This window comes from Primulina tabacum, chromosome 8 (assembly GCF_025594145.1).
Source record: "Primulina tabacum isolate GXHZ01 chromosome 8, ASM2559414v2, whole genome shotgun sequence".
NCBI lineage: Eukaryota > Viridiplantae > Streptophyta > Magnoliopsida > Lamiales > Gesneriaceae > Primulina > Primulina tabacum.
The window spans coordinates 4,103,601-4,119,505 of NC_134557.1; the positions used below are offsets into that span (position 1 = coordinate 4,103,601).

The following is a 15,905-nucleotide window of genomic DNA, read 5'->3' on the forward strand; positions in this document are numbered from 1 at the left end:
TCCTCAACTTACATAAACATCCACGTCGAACCCAACTGCTACCAAATGAATGCATTCCGTGACAAAATACAAAACCCCATCAAACCCATTTAAGGCACGTTTTCTACAGTCAAACAAACAGCCAAAAAAAAAAAAAAAAATTGTTTCCGAGGAAACGAATTTTGTCTCATTATCCTAAATTTGTAACTAAAGCATGTGGAAAAATGAGTGAGGAATAATCTCATCATCTTCTCATTAACCAACGAAGTAAATATACAACTTAATCTCCTTAAAAGTAGGAGTTGTAACAAATCTAATAACAAACTCAGTAACAAGATAATCTTAAAACTAGGAATATAACAGATAGATTACATAACTAATCCGTGTATTTATATCCTATAATTATTCCTAAATACATGGCAAGCTTCTAGACGTTCCACAAAGCATAATGTCGACCAAATATGAATGGGTTTACATTGTCTTCAAAAGATACCCCAACAGAAAGCCAATCAAGCCAACAATGATAACATACACATAAGGGACACCCCCATGGCTTCTACTACGTTGCCGCCTCAACAGCTCCTGCACAATATCGCAATTGGTTCCATCAATTCGTTAATTGTACAACAAAAGGAAAATCGTAAATTTTAAATCTTTAAACAATGCAGAACAAAATGCACCATAAATAAGAATGTAGCTTAACATATTCCTTAAAAGGACAAAAGGTTAAACGTACAAACCATTTAAAATAGTATGGAACACCATATGGCATATAACAGCTGGAATGTCTCTAAATGCACAGTACTACCAAATAAACAGAATACTATAACAGAACTACACTACATTCTCATTCGTGGTTATTTTGCCAAAAAAAAAAAAAAAAAAACCGCTGCCCCCCCAACTACGCACAAAGTATCGAAAGGCAGACAACCAAGAGTACCAATTCTTGCAGCAGCTTGTCATGTTGCTGAACAGCGTTCTTTTTTTCTTCGGCCAGCTTAGAAATAAGGGCCTTACTCTGCAATTGAAAAATAATTAGTCTTACGCTATGGATAATAATCTTCATAAGAAGCCATCAGTTACACAAAAAAGCAACAATATGTCGGACAAAACATAAAACACGTTACTCTAAATCGAGGAACTCTCCACACACTGCTGCAAATAGAAGATCATCAAATTTGACTGAAACAATGAAATGACATGAAATTTTTTCAGCAATCTTTTAAACTTTATATGCTTAATCATTCGTTTATGATGCATGAGCAAAACAGATAAAAAGATTTAGCTTAGATGCACCACACTTTTCTATTTTCTAGGCAACATCATCCATAAAATGGAATAACTAGTATTTTATAGCAATCATTCATTCTCGTCTCTAACCAAACGAAAACATTATAAAGAAATCACTGTCACCTTTACCATGTCATTTAACCAACGGTAAACACCTTCCGCCAATGTTATTTTCTCAAAAAACAGAGGGAAAAAAAGCTATGTGCATCTTCTAAGTCATCATATATATAGATGAACATAGCTTTTTTTCCCTCTGTTTTATATATATATATATATATATTATGCCTGCTAGGAATTTTACACACACGAGCAATTCTATTTACGAACTGCATAATCATAACATGTCAAAGTTTTCCTTTATCTAAGTTCGAAATAATTCATCATCCAATAAAAGTCCATGGATAACGTTTCTCGTGGATTAGCTTTAGTCAAAAAACCACGACATAAATTGCTTATTATTGGTATTCAAAAAAATAATCTCCATGCTACTCGGCCACAAAATAATTAAACTAACAAACCTAATATTTTAAGTTGGCTTAGAAATGGACAATCCCTGTCAAAGGTATCAACTCTATAAACAAAATCATGAAGACTTCTATGTATGTTCTTTCTTTTTCTTCCCGAGAAAAATCCTGTATCTTAATCCTTTTCCCCAACTTAATACCATCTACACTAGCAATTAATATCAAATGTACCAACGGTAACGAAGCAAAATATTCTTCCTTTATATGTGCTGTAGCTAATAGCAGTGCAGTACACCATCAATATATGGATAAACCAAATCCCTTGATCCATTGTCATGGATTACATATCACCAGGGTCATGATAATAGCTTTGACCCGGCACTGTTCCTAGTTTCTGGGTAATAATAATCAGTAGCAAAAGGTGAGATTTATAACCATGTATTGCACAATAAAATGGATTATCAGTAAAATGATCTGGTTCTTTTTAACAAATATAAAGTGTTGAAGCAAAAAGTTGATGTGGTCGTCATTGCGGGTTGCATGGTGGTGGTATGAACAAAGAACAATAAAAGATGCAAAATGATCGGAGAAGAGGATATTCATTCCTTCTTAATATACAACTACATCAAATGACATATTGACAGGTGTTAAAGGATTTGTTTTGCTGTTGTGACAAATATAACCATATAATCATAGATGCTTGTAGAAGGATCCTCCTTTAGAATGAAGAATGCTCTCATAAAATATTGTGGGCTAATGGGCTGAATACATTTCAACCTTGAATCATGGGCTTGGTGTATCCTGAACATGGGCTGGTGTTCTCTGTTGAACTTGATTCAATGTGGGCCCAACCATATCACTTTACTTATGAGGACAACTGCTTGCTAGTGTACTTAAAATATAGATGTGTCATCACAATTAGCAATTATGGTCTATCCTCACACCATAGTAAAATGAAATCTCTGAAATTAAATTAAATCCCATGAAAATTTGGAGAATAAATTTGCCATGAAAATGAACTCCTCCAAATTTGCCGATGGATATGAAAAAGGAAACAATGAATTCTTCAAATTTCACAATGGATACATTGGAGATGACGATGGAAGGTGTGGTGAACCGTTTACAGGCAGAGGAAAGAAGATATTGAGAAAGGTAATATTTGATTAAAGAACAAAAACTTGCAAAAGCAAATGGAAAATATAATATATTGTCCCTATCTATTAAATCAATGGACCAAAGAACTCAATAATTATCAAGTAGTACATCTCAATCACCAGATCATATTTTATATCAACTCAAAATATCAATCAATCTACTGTCTCATTGCTGTTGCAAAACACATTCCAAAATCTTTCCAGAAATCTTAAGAGGATTCTCTCAGGAGTCACTAAATTGCCTAACTAAAAAGCATAATATCTGGTGTACCCCAAAAAAAAAAAGCACAAAAATGACATTAAAAGCAGATCTTCTAAATGTAGCCATAACAATTAAAGCCAACATATTAATTGGTGAAGATATCCCTAAACATGCGCCAACATACAAATCTGATATCTCTGCACGTGTGCAAACATACAAATCTCAACAATAACTAAGGAATATAAAAATTAAATAATGAAAAGTGTAGGTTACGTCCTCTGATGTGCTCTCCTGTGGCTCAACATTTGTTTTTGACTTCTGCAGAGTCATTAAAGAAAACAAGTGTTAACTAACATTAATGTACATTAACGTGCTTACGTTAAGTACAACTACACCTAAAAAAATAATGTTCAGTTTCACATCATCATAAAAAACGCACAAAGTTAGATTCAGAAATCTGATTCACATCCCCATCCTCTGAAACTGAAACCCAGGGAGAGGATTCATCCTCTGACCCTTCTGTAACTGGTGAAGAAGGTCGCAGGGGTGGTGGAATATAGCTGACCTTCAACTTGCATTCTTCAACCTGATTTCCTGATTCCTTGTCGAACTGTTACACAGTTGTGAACATAAAATTACAGTGTTTTACAAGTAAAAATAGCTCTTGCCGGGAAAGCGAGTGTTATGACAAAAATGAAATAAATTACCATTCCAGGAGCGATGTCCTTCGCCGCAATTCCTGCGCCCCTCACTACGCACTGAAGGAAAAATTTATCCCTGCACTGCATGTCTGGGGGAGCCTCTTTTTGGGCTTGCATCGTAACTGAGAAGGAACAACTTCACCAAATCAATTTGAATTTAGCAAGTTGCATGATAAGATAAATCTTTCCCAGCGCTCAATTCTCCAACAACTTTCAATCCACATGACAAAGAGACAAGGAAGTAACTAGGCAAATATTAAATCATCGTTTATTTGTATCACCGACACACACGAACATGAGAGAGAGAGAGAGAGAGAGAGAGAGAGATAACTTCAGTATTCGGTCTCACACAATACTTCCTTGGGTTTGTGGTTTTCACCTGAATATTTCCACAAAATAGGACAAAATCAGGCACTTCAACTCCCCAGGTCCAAATTTAATTTTTCTTTCAGTATTTCTCAAATTGAAGAAAACAATGGTACCTTGAACGCGACATGAAGATCGGAATTGTTGGTTAATTGCATGGAACACGAGATCTGCTTCTTCAATTCAACTTTTTAGAAAACACGAGTAAAAGTAACTCAATCGAAAACACAGAAATTGCTTTAAAACACATATAAACAAACAGAACCAAAGCAAAGATTCTTCAACAAGTAACAGTTAAGACGAAAGTATTCCAAAGAAGCGGATATACGTGAAAATTCAGAATAAAGGTAACGGACACAGCACAAAAAATAAAAATAAAAAATTACATGGAAATTGAAGTTCGTGAGGTTCGATTTGAAGGAGGTCGCCGTCACTCATTTTTCAAGGCGGTTTCGGATCCTACCGAGGAAGTGACTTATTCCGGATTCCGGCGGAGGTGGAAAATAAAGCAGGAGCTCACGAAAGGCAAAGGAGAGATCTGGTATCGATTCCTCGGAAATCTTCCATGGCTTTTTCAGTGTGAAACGTGGAGAGTGAACTTTCGCTGAGGAACTAGAGTCGCGTTATTGTGTGTTAATGTCGCAGATTGTGTGCGACAATCTTTTGTCCAGAAAGGCGACACTTGTAAATTTTATCAAGTTTTTTTATAAATTATATCTTCATTAAATTATAAAAGTTCACAACCATAAATAATTATTTTTGAAAAACAGCATAAAAATAAAAAGAAATTATTTTAAAAAAATATTTAATTAAATAAATAAAAACTATTATAAATATATTCATTTTTACATAAATATGTAAAATATAGCACGCAATGCCTGCTTGTTTGCAAAAAAATTGGGCTCCGTTTGTCCTAATAACTCCATATTTACTTCCATACTGCTCATATTTTCCAAGACTATTTGGAAAGTCCCTAAACTTTTTATGTTTCGGAATACCGTTGGCTTGTTGAAGTCAATGCGAATCTACCGGTCGATCACTAGGTGATTTACAGGATACTGTTCTTGAATCTACTGATTTTAAAGACGATCATCGCGAGGGCATCGGTCAATTTGTGGTTTTCTAGCTAGTTTATAGAAACGATGCATGATGGCCTACCATGGAATGGCAAGTGGTTGGATGATCTTACATTTCCTTTTATACTCGTCTATTGCTCGTGTGTTAAGATTGTATCTTTGATTGTATGGATAGGAATGCACAGGAAAGTGACATTGTTTTGCTCTCATGCTCATTAGATTGAGATGTAAGCTCGGACGGTGTCTATTTTCTATATAACATCTGCTTCCGGGGAAGCAACGGGCCCAAACAGGGAAGAGAATTAACAAAAGATTGTCAGTTAGCTCTATGTATGATGAGGCTCTCTCAATGTTTGTTAAGGTGGGCCGAGAAAGAGCATAATCTTGTCCTATAAATCCTCAGGTGAACATGCATGAAATAAAGAAGTTTGAAGGTCCTCATGATGTCTGTTATAGTCGTAGCTAGCGAATCAGGATATTTGACAGTTGGTCGAGCGAATCCAAGGAAGAAGTTGTTTTTTAACAAATAAGAAGCATAAGATTGAAGGGAAATAGGAAGGATAGCCTAGTGCGTTTTATGGCCTATGTAGAATTGACACTGGTTATAAAGAAGTTGATTCAAGACATCACGGGGCATCTAAGTTTGTTTAAACAAACGAAAATGTATATTTATTTATACATAAGTCAAACACCGGTGTCCACTTTCTTCAAATAAAATGCCTAAAATCATTCATAATGATGATGGTGTCACCATGAGTGGACTTGAATAGAATGACCAAACAACATTTTCACATTATTTTCTAAGCTATCCCATAAATATTGAAGCTTCTAAACCATCGAAATGGCATACGTGGTCCATCTAATTTATGTCCTTTGAAATATGTAGGACAAAAAATCGCAATTATCAAACTAGAATTTTGATTCAATCATATGTAATTTGAACATACTCTAGCGGATGTAAATTTGAAATTTTCAAATAAATCATGTAATTAATTTATTTTTTTTATTACAACACGACAACGCTTTTGCGACTCTAGAACAAACTTAGACATTAAACGCTCTTTCGGGTCGCTACGCGACAGCTAAGATCCCCTTAACGAGTTATCGTTTAAAATACGGTAAGACTTCATTAATCTTTGTCTAAAATAATTACCCCCTTCATCCATCAAAACCTTCACTTTGCCCCCCTAAAGTCAAGAATTTGTCCAGAGTATTCTGTATTGGTCAAACTCTCAACAGAATCTTGGGTTTTAATGTAAATGGACGAATTTTATTTTTGAATTTTTTAAGCCACATGTTCAATAAAAAATGGTAAAAGCTTGTCTGAGACGGTCTCACGGGTCGTATTTATAACACGGATCTCTTATTTGGGTGATCCATTAAAAAGTATTATTTTTTATGCTAATAGTATTAATTTTTATTGTGAATATCGGTAGAGTTGACCCGTCTCACAGATAAAGATTCATAAGACCGTCTCACAAGAGACCTACTCAAAAAAAATGATAGATATTTTTTTTCGAAAAAGTATATTTATATTTAAAGTGAAAAGTAATATTTTTTTCTCGTCTCGCAAAATATATCCGTGAGTGTATAATTACACAATTTGGATTATATATTTTTAAATAACAACATTATCCTTTGAATTTTTATTTTATTTTTGAAGTCACCATTGAAAAGTAGTTGAAAGAAATTGGGATTGGAGCCATATTTGAACAAGAATTGAATGTGACTTTAACTTTAGTCACTAGCCCTGCATGAGCCTCATTTTTTGGTCATACACAACACAACGTTACTTACTACTGAACACACTATATTCTTTTGCTGTTGAACCAGACTTTTTCTTTGCTTTTTTACCTGCCTTTTGTCCGAATTAGGCAAAGAAATTAATTCCCTGAACCAAATAAAAATCTGTCCTTTGCTCAAATTATTTTTATGTTCTATACTTTGAATTACGTGAATAATCAACTAATCAAGAGATGAAACTCAAATTTACCGTAAATTACATGAAATTTTGTTTTGGTTTCTTTTTTTACCCAAAATATAATTTTCCTCCTCTTGATCACATGTTCTTATATCATTAAGCCTTTTTATTGTCATAAAAGAAAACATAATCAAACATTCAATTTATTTATTTTCTTAAAACTATTCTGCCAAAATTTAAGAAACAAAACCAAAGAATTGAAGGGGTGTGTTGGAAACCGATCGACGACTTTTTCACCAACAGTACACTTTTTATAGTGTTTGATTATTTTATTATTCAACTAAGATTCTTTTTTTTCCCCTCAAATTCAAGAACAATTAATAAATTCCACTGTGTGTATTAAATTTTTGTTTTAAAACTTTTTCAACCGTCCCGGATCCATCCGCCGTAAGATCCAACAGAATGCCACACAGTAAGGAACCATTTTGACAAAATCAATGTGATAAAACAAACTCATGAACATAACTTTAACCACTAAAGCCGATCATTCATGCCAAAAAATAAAAATAAAAATACATAAGTTGACAAAATTAAATATAACCGATTAATGGTGGTTGAACTAATTATGCATCAGAACTTCGTCATCAAATGAAGCAGGAAGATTTAAATCTATATCGAAACATTCACCATTTCTTGAAAATGGCTTAGCAGGACTTATAGTTGTCGCAGTTGCGGCAATGAAATGAGTCCTTTTATGTCCCCCGAACGCCTGTCCTGATGCAAACACTCTAGGACAGAATGGGCACGCCACCGTTCTCTCCAGCACTGCCGCGGTCGGTTTCGGACCACCACTGGAATATCTAGTGTTAACTCTGACTACTTTATTATGGCTAGCCCTGTGCCCACCAAGAGCTTGAAAGGACCTGAACAACTTGCTACAAATCTCACATCTGTAGTACTTTGCTCTAACTTTATTCTTCATCACTTTTTCTTCACAAGAATCATGATCTGAATAATCATCTTCAAATTTCTTTTCTTTTTCTTCCGTTTGATATTCGATTTCATCCCTTCTCCGTTTGTCTCTTGACAACATAATCAAACAGTGGGCAGCATCTATTGATGAACTTAAGTATTCAGGATCTGAAAATGGGGAAAAAAACGGATCGATTTTAATTTTTTTTTCATCAACAAAAAAACCATCCATCTGGATCCTGTTTAAAGTAGAAATTCTTGATTGTCCCACCATTTCAGATCTTCTGCAAATAAAGTGCTTCTCTGTCTCACTTTCCTTGGGAACAGAAAACAATGAACTCAACAACCCACTTTTTTCTTCCGCCTCTTCTTCTGATGAAGATGAACGGAAGTTCATTGTGTGGGATCTCATATGCCCCCCCAGAGCTTTTCCATTAGCAAACCTCCTGAAACAAAGCTTGCATCGGTGATTCTCCATTGTGAAAAGAACCAGAAAAGTGTGTAAATCCTTCACGGGGTCTACGGATGCGTGTGTTTATGTATGTCGAAAGTGCTCGAGTTCCTTTTATTCTCAAAACTCTGAAGTACAGTGTGTGTGGGAACCATAATGAGTAGGTTAACAAGCATTCTTCCACCCCCGTGGAATCTTTGGGCTATATATATATATATATATATCCTCTTTAAAAATTCTGCATATATGATTTGGATTTATTGAAATTTTGTACTCGTGAGAAAAATCAATCAACGAGACACCGAATTATACAATATCTCACCACACTAATAGCTTTTAACTACGGATATGTTTCACTAAATTATCGATATTAACTAGAAAACGAATTTATTAAACTCGATTTTTTAAAAATCATATCATATATAGAACCATTTTTATTTTTCTAGGACTAAATTAATTTATATATATATATATATATATATTAAGGATAAGTCTAAAATAAAAGCAGTAAAAACATTTGATTTTGAAATTATTTAAAACTTAAAATTGTTTTTCAAGCGATTGAAAAATCTTTAAACCTTATTGTTTAGGCATTTTCTTTATCAAAATCATGAAAACTTGAGAAATGAAAGGAAAATTTTGAGATGTTTCTCAATTATATTTGTACTTTTATCATTTTGATTATTTATTTTGTCATAAAAAAAAACTTTATTATATTCATTTTTCCGCGATTCACACATCAACGAAAACATAAAAATTCAGTTTCCTAAAATGGAAAAAAGTTTATATTGTATCATATCATGATCAACTAGATTTTCTAGGATTAAATGTGACGTGGTAAACAAATAAAATCAGTCGAAATTAGGGGATTCAATTAGATAGATGTCACTCTAGCAACTCCCAAAAAAAAATTTTGGTGTGTCTTCGTCTGCTTTAAGAACAAACGTTAAAGACACTTAGAATTACTAACGAACTTGAGATATAAAATGAAAATATAACTTGAAAGTGTTAATGCACGTGACTATTTATAAATTCCTTTGTGTCTTCAATTTGAGAACCCGGTTTGGGTTTAATAACTTTAATTATAACCCAACAAATAATTGAATAGATATAAGACACAATTTAATTCATTTGAATTAAACATTTAAATTGGCCATAATCCATCAAAATACTTGTCAAAGAAAATAACGATGTCTTATCAAAATCAATATTTGACGAATGGGAACTTGGCATGCGAGTCATCGGTAGAGATGACAATTTTCCCCGTATATTCGAGGCTTCGTGCGGAAAAGCCAAAACGGGGCATGTTTGAAGGGCCTCTCGGGTTCGAGGATTTTTCAAAATCTCCGCATGATATCGAAACATGTATGAAGATACTATTCTCCGTTGCCATCCATAGTCATCGGGCCGCTTTACCAAGGAAGATACCTGCGAGAGGTTAAGTATGATATAGAATTGTCAACGATTGAGATTTGGGGAGGTAAATGCCGTTTTGTAAGGGCAAAATCGAGGACTTGGTCCTTTCCTTTTACGTGACTTCTGATTTTTTGTACCATTCTGATGTGATCTTGCTGAAATGGATGAGTCGGGTAAGGAGCTCCAACAGATCAAATCAGTAATTTATAGTGTTTGAAAATTTGAGTGAAGGTAATGGCTTGGATTAACACCTGCAAAAGAAAGTAACTCGTGAATGGGCGCCGGAGGGATGTCCGGCGTAGCCACTCCGATGCTAAATTCAACAGGTTTTCAGATGAACACAAGCAATATTTGAGAAAATATGTAAGTGCTTGAGAGTTAAAGGATTTCAGAATCTATAAATGACATTAATACCTGCTATTTATAGTAGAAAATGGGGTAGCTACATCGATTCCAGAGCCACCTACTAAATATGTCAAGTCGGCTACCCATGCTTATAGTTTCTGATGGCTTCTAGGACACTCCAAGCACAAGTGGTTCTGACAGAATAGACAACCTGTATCAATCACACTCGAGTGTGGTGCAATTCTCGAGGTGGCCCGGGTAGTAAGTTACCCGGGTATTTGTGCTAGGGCCCGGGCAGAGGCGATCATCATAGCCCGGGCCCTAGCACAAATATCCGGGTAACTTTTTATTTGCATTTCCAAGGTAGAGTAGAAGTAAGTCAACAAAACAAGGAAATGATAGATTCTTAGGAGAGAAGGCAAAAAATGTCATGAACACCAGAGTCTAAGTCGTTTAAATTTATGCATCAATAATTTTATAAAATTTTAATTAATGGCATTTTTAATAACCAATAAAAATATATTTCAGAATTTTGATCGATGACTTGAGCTTTACCCAACCCAGAAAAAAGGCTGATCGAGTCGGATGACTGACTATATATTCTTCTTTATAGGACGAAAATTCGTGTGGATTGTTGTAATTTTGGACGCGTTGAATACTTAATCGTTGATAAAGAAAGTTAGACCTTGACCTATAATAGTTTAATACGTGCATTTTAAAAAAAAAAAGTGAAGCAGAGATTTGATATACTTTATATTCATTATGATTCAGGTCATAAATATAAAACTTACATAGATTTTTTTTTATTTTTTTTTTGAATTGATGAATTATGTTAATGTTAGATCAATATTAGGGATTTCGACTTCTCCTATCAATATTATTTCGGACGAGTTTGTCATATAAAATTTGTCTAATTTAGTTTACTAGGCTAACGTAGTTCACATACTACTGCATTAATTCGGGGGTGTGCCGAGCATATAATTAAGTGGATTTATGATTATAGTGACAAACGGTATGTGAAAAAGTATATAAATTTTTAAAAATAATTATATAAAACAATTTTATTTTTTTTATTTAAATACACGAATGTTATCGCCACCGTCGACAATTAACGGCACCAATAAATTGAGATATTTGGGTCCACATGTTCAATCGAGGACATGGGGCCTAAGGCAAGCCTAGAATTTCCCTTGGTGCTTCTCGCACTGCATCAGCCACTGTGGCCGGCTTAGCTGCTGCCCACATTACCTTTATTTAGGTTAATTTTGCTTCCATATGCAATGTAATAATGTACACTAAACATTTCCTTTCTACCAAGTAATTTACCAAAGTTATCTAAGCACATCACCGCTATTTATGTTTTCCACATGGATAGTTGGGTCAATTCAACGAATACCGAATTGGAGAGTTTTCAAAAATTCATTATAGCTTTTTTATTGAGTGACGGATGAATTGACACTTTACATGATAACACTCAATCGGAAAATATTGCAAAATTAAGTTTTTGATTCAAATATTTTGATTATCGTTAATCGAATCCTGATTTTATTTTTAATCGGAAATTTAGATTTGACCTGTATATATACAGAAGCGGAGCCAACATGGTTGTTTACCTGGGCTTTAGTCCGTGTGGCCCGATTATTTTTTTTAAATGTATATGTAAATTTTGTATAATTTTGGAATAATATGATATTAGCCGGGTAAATCAATTTAAAATATTAAAAGATTTTAGAGTTTAAAATTTCAGCCCGGACGGAGCCATATTTCTGGCTCCGTCACTGTATATATATATGGATGGCACCAAATTCAAAACTTAAATGCATCGAATTACCTGGCTTCATTTTCTTAGATTCATTTAATCGAAACAAAATTCTAACATTTGGTAAAATTCCTAGTCCTAAACCTTGAAAAATGCTTAAAACAATTTTTTTTTTTAAAAGACTCCTTAAAAACATTTTCAGAAATATATTTTAAAAAAAGACTCCTTAAAAACCTGGAAATAATTAAAACAAATTTTTTTTTAAAGTCTCCTTAAAATTCCTAGTCCTAAACCTTGAAAAATGCTTAAAACAATTCCTAGTTCTAAACCTTGAAAAACTCCGTCAATTTTTTACATCACTCTTGGATTTGAGCACTAATTAAGTAATTTTGAACTAATCTGAAACTTTAATTTCAATAATAAACTCAACAATTTATTTAATTATTTAGCCTAACTTTTTTGCACCATGAAAATGGAAAAGCGTAATATTGGGGCCTTGTGCGTTACACGGCCCATTTTAAATTGTCATTTCGTGCCTGCTAAAAGCATTTTTCCAATACAAAAACTTTCAAAGACCCAAATATCAAAGGGAGATGCCAAATTTTGGGCCATTGACGTACGGAACTGCCGTTAACTTGGACGTTAATGTCGGTTATTGATAGTTGGTCATTGAAATAATCTCACGTGTTTGCCTCGTTACGACGGTTAGAGCTTTGAAATTGGTACAAACTCCACGTGGCCGTCGCATTCGAAGTTAAACATAGAAGCCATAACATGGTAAGGCGACGATTCGGTTTGCTCATAAGTAAATTCTTTTAAGATAAATATACTTAAAATTACAAAAACTTAATAATTTTTTAAGAATAAATAGAAATTTGTTTGTTGCATTGTCTTCATCATCTCCCAAATATATTTTATTTAATTTGTGATTTTGCAGCAAATTAATATTTTGATTGAAGTTGATATATTAATTAACTATAAGATAGGAAATTATGCAAATTTTATATTCAATTACTAATTAAGCTGATACGTTATTAGGGCATTGTTCTGCATATATTATTGGTTAGTAAGATGGAGCAACTATTATAATCAGTCGGGAATCGATTAATTTGTCGAGGAGATCTATATATATATATATTTATCAATGGATATAATTATGTCAATATAAACATATATTTTAGGGTTTTTAGAAAGATAAATTTGGATTAAAGTCTAATCTTGTTAGCAAATTTGTCCTCCAATTCAAATGGCTTTTGTTGCCAACGGGAAGATCGACCAGGACTAATTTCAATTTTTTTTTTTTAAAAAAGTCTTTATTTGTTATTATTTTTATATAAAAAAGCTAACTGAGCAAAACTTGATCAGAAATCAAATAAGAGTTTCTTTATTGGTTATGGAAATAATGAATTTGGTCGTTTATGGGATGACTAAAATTGGAAGATCATTCGTAGTACAGATGTTATCTTCAATGAGAAAATATTGTACAAGGACAAGTCAAACATTGGAGCTGTAGATAAATGTTCTGAAGTCAAGAAGACTGATGTAGTGTAGTTGACAGATATTCATGTGAATGAATCGAAAAGTTGTAACTAGAAAGATAGAAGAAGCAACTGCACAAAATGGTGACCCACAAACTCCAGCGGTTGAACTTAGGAGATCTTCGTGAACAATTAGACCAGATCCCTTTGCACTTCACGATATTTTGCTGATAGACAATGTGAACCGGAGGCCTATGAAGAACCAATGTGAAATGATTATTCAACCAAGCGGGAGTTAGCCTTGGAATATGAGATGTATTTACTATCATCTCAACCAGACGTGAGAGTTGACAAATATTCCGCAAGACAAAAAGACATCATCAAACAAGTGAGTACACATGTTAAAAGAAGAACGTGATTGTAGCAAACGATACAAGACAAGATTTATAAAAGTTTTCAACAAAAAGAAGACATTGATTACACTGATATTTTTTTTCTAATAATTAAGTTAATCACTATCAGGACTATACTCGGATTAGTGGCAAAAGAAGATTTATATCTCGAGCAGTTAGATGTAAATATGACGTTTCTTCATTCTGATCTAGATCAAGAAATTTATATGAAGTAACCACATGGCTTTGAAGTATGATGAAAAGAGAAAATGATGTGCAAACTTAAGAAAAGTTTGAACAATCTCAAAAAAGTTCCATGACATAGGTGCAATAAGTTTGATAGATTCTTGAGTAATAATGGTTTCCTAGAGTGTCATATTGATCATAGTTATTATGTGAAAAAACTTCATAGTTTTTATATCATTCTACTACTACTATATGTAAATGATATGTTGAAAATAACAGCTTGCCCGAAAGAGATTGACAAATCTCGAAAAAAAGTTATCAAAAGAGTTTGCTACTTGGAAAGAAGATATTTAAATATCATGTGAACGAAATCTTGAAGTACACATACCCTTATTGACATTTCCAGATCCCACTAAAGTAAAATTACACTTCTATCTTTTTTAAACATGAAAAGGAAAATTTATATTAAAAAAATTCAAAAAGAAAAGTGTTTAACAATAAAAATTTATAAATTTAATCTAAATTTTTTATAACTACTGTAAATTATTGACGCAAAATCTGTCGTTTTCTGAAGTATAAATGATGAATAAACTTATGTACATGTGAAAGTTAGATGAGTGTCGGTCTAACAACGTTTGGTATAATGATTAATTATACTACTTTTAAGGTTTTTTTAATTTACTTAAGTTGTGTGTTTACGAAAGATGATCTAAGTTTTGGAAGTTTAGTCAAGTGGGCCTAACAATATTATTGTTGTTGTCGTCGTCGTGTCGTTGTGATTTATGCTGTTTTTTTCTAATTAATATGTTTTTTATATTATTGTGTTAGTTTAAATATTTACTCAATGTCGATCAAAAGATAACATATATGGATTTTAATATGAAAAAAAAATAACGTAGTTTTTAATTGATAGGTTGTTGCTTCTTCAACGGCACCGCGTGTACTCCAAAATTAATCTTTTATTGTGTGCATTTTATTTTTATAAGAGCCATTATATGTCTCTAAACACAAAGTGGGAAAAGGACAAAATCTTGAAGTTTATATATAGAAAGAAAAAGCCTAAAATTCATATTCTCTCTGTAATTTATGTCGATCTCATTAATTAAAGTTTGAATCATCCCGTGTTTCAATTTTAATTTTAAAAATACACAAAGTGCAGATAAAACTAAAGTTTTTGTTAGAGAAAAAAATTCTCAAATATATAATAAAATTCAAATTAATTTGTTTTTATAATGTTTACACATTTGTCTATATATAAAAAAGACAATAATTAATGTAAATCTTACAATTTAAGGTTTTCTTTCTAAAATTCGATGTCGCACAGATGAGATCGCGCTGGTGTGCGGAAGATTCTGTCGTGCATCCCTTTTTCCTGCCTTGTGCGCGGGGGCCTTGCTGCTCGCGTGCGCAATTCTTTTCCCAGGTGCGCGGCTGGATACATGTCCGTATATAGTTTATTTTTTTGTGTAGTTCAACTCAAAACACTTATTTAATCCATAATGTTTGAAAATATTAAATTTGGTTAAGGAAAGTTAATTATTTATGAGAAGTCGTTTCCAAAGAATTCAGGTGCGAAGTCGTACTTTTTTATATATATAATAATATAATAATTTTGGGTGTTGTGTCCTCATTCGATTGCACTGATCAGATAGCGACAAAGCGGAGTTAACCTCGGAAAAAAAATATGAAATTTGTTAATTAAACAAATTAAAGAACCAATGGAAAGGGGGACGATTACATTCTTGATTAAATG

General features: G+C 33.1%; 2 protein-coding genes across 2 annotated transcripts; both read right to left on the bottom strand.

Annotated features, from left to right (window-relative positions):
* Window positions 1-208: 208 nt before the first annotated feature.
* On the bottom strand, window positions 209-4,825 carry LOC142553117 (vesicle-associated protein 1-2-like). The gene is made up of 8 exons (XM_075663123.1): window positions 4,543-4,825; window positions 4,273-4,343; window positions 4,078-4,169; window positions 3,797-3,926; window positions 3,529-3,699; window positions 3,363-3,407; window positions 920-997; window positions 209-561 (listed from the first exon to the last, which is right to left on the bottom strand). Exons 1-8 carry the CDS (start codon window positions 4,592-4,594, stop codon window positions 451-453), a joined length of 750 nt encoding a protein of 249 aa, XP_075519238.1. The 5' UTR covers window positions 4,595-4,825; the 3' UTR covers window positions 209-450.
* A 2,852-nt stretch (window positions 4,826-7,677) lies between these two features.
* LOC142554427 (zinc finger protein ZAT4-like) lies at window positions 7,678-8,749 on the bottom strand. Its single transcript, XM_075665100.1, has one exon. It carries the CDS (start codon window positions 8,601-8,603, stop codon window positions 7,773-7,775), a length of 831 nt encoding a protein of 276 aa, XP_075521215.1. The 5' UTR covers window positions 8,604-8,749; the 3' UTR covers window positions 7,678-7,772.
* Between the last annotated feature and the right edge of the window lie 7,156 nt (window positions 8,750-15,905).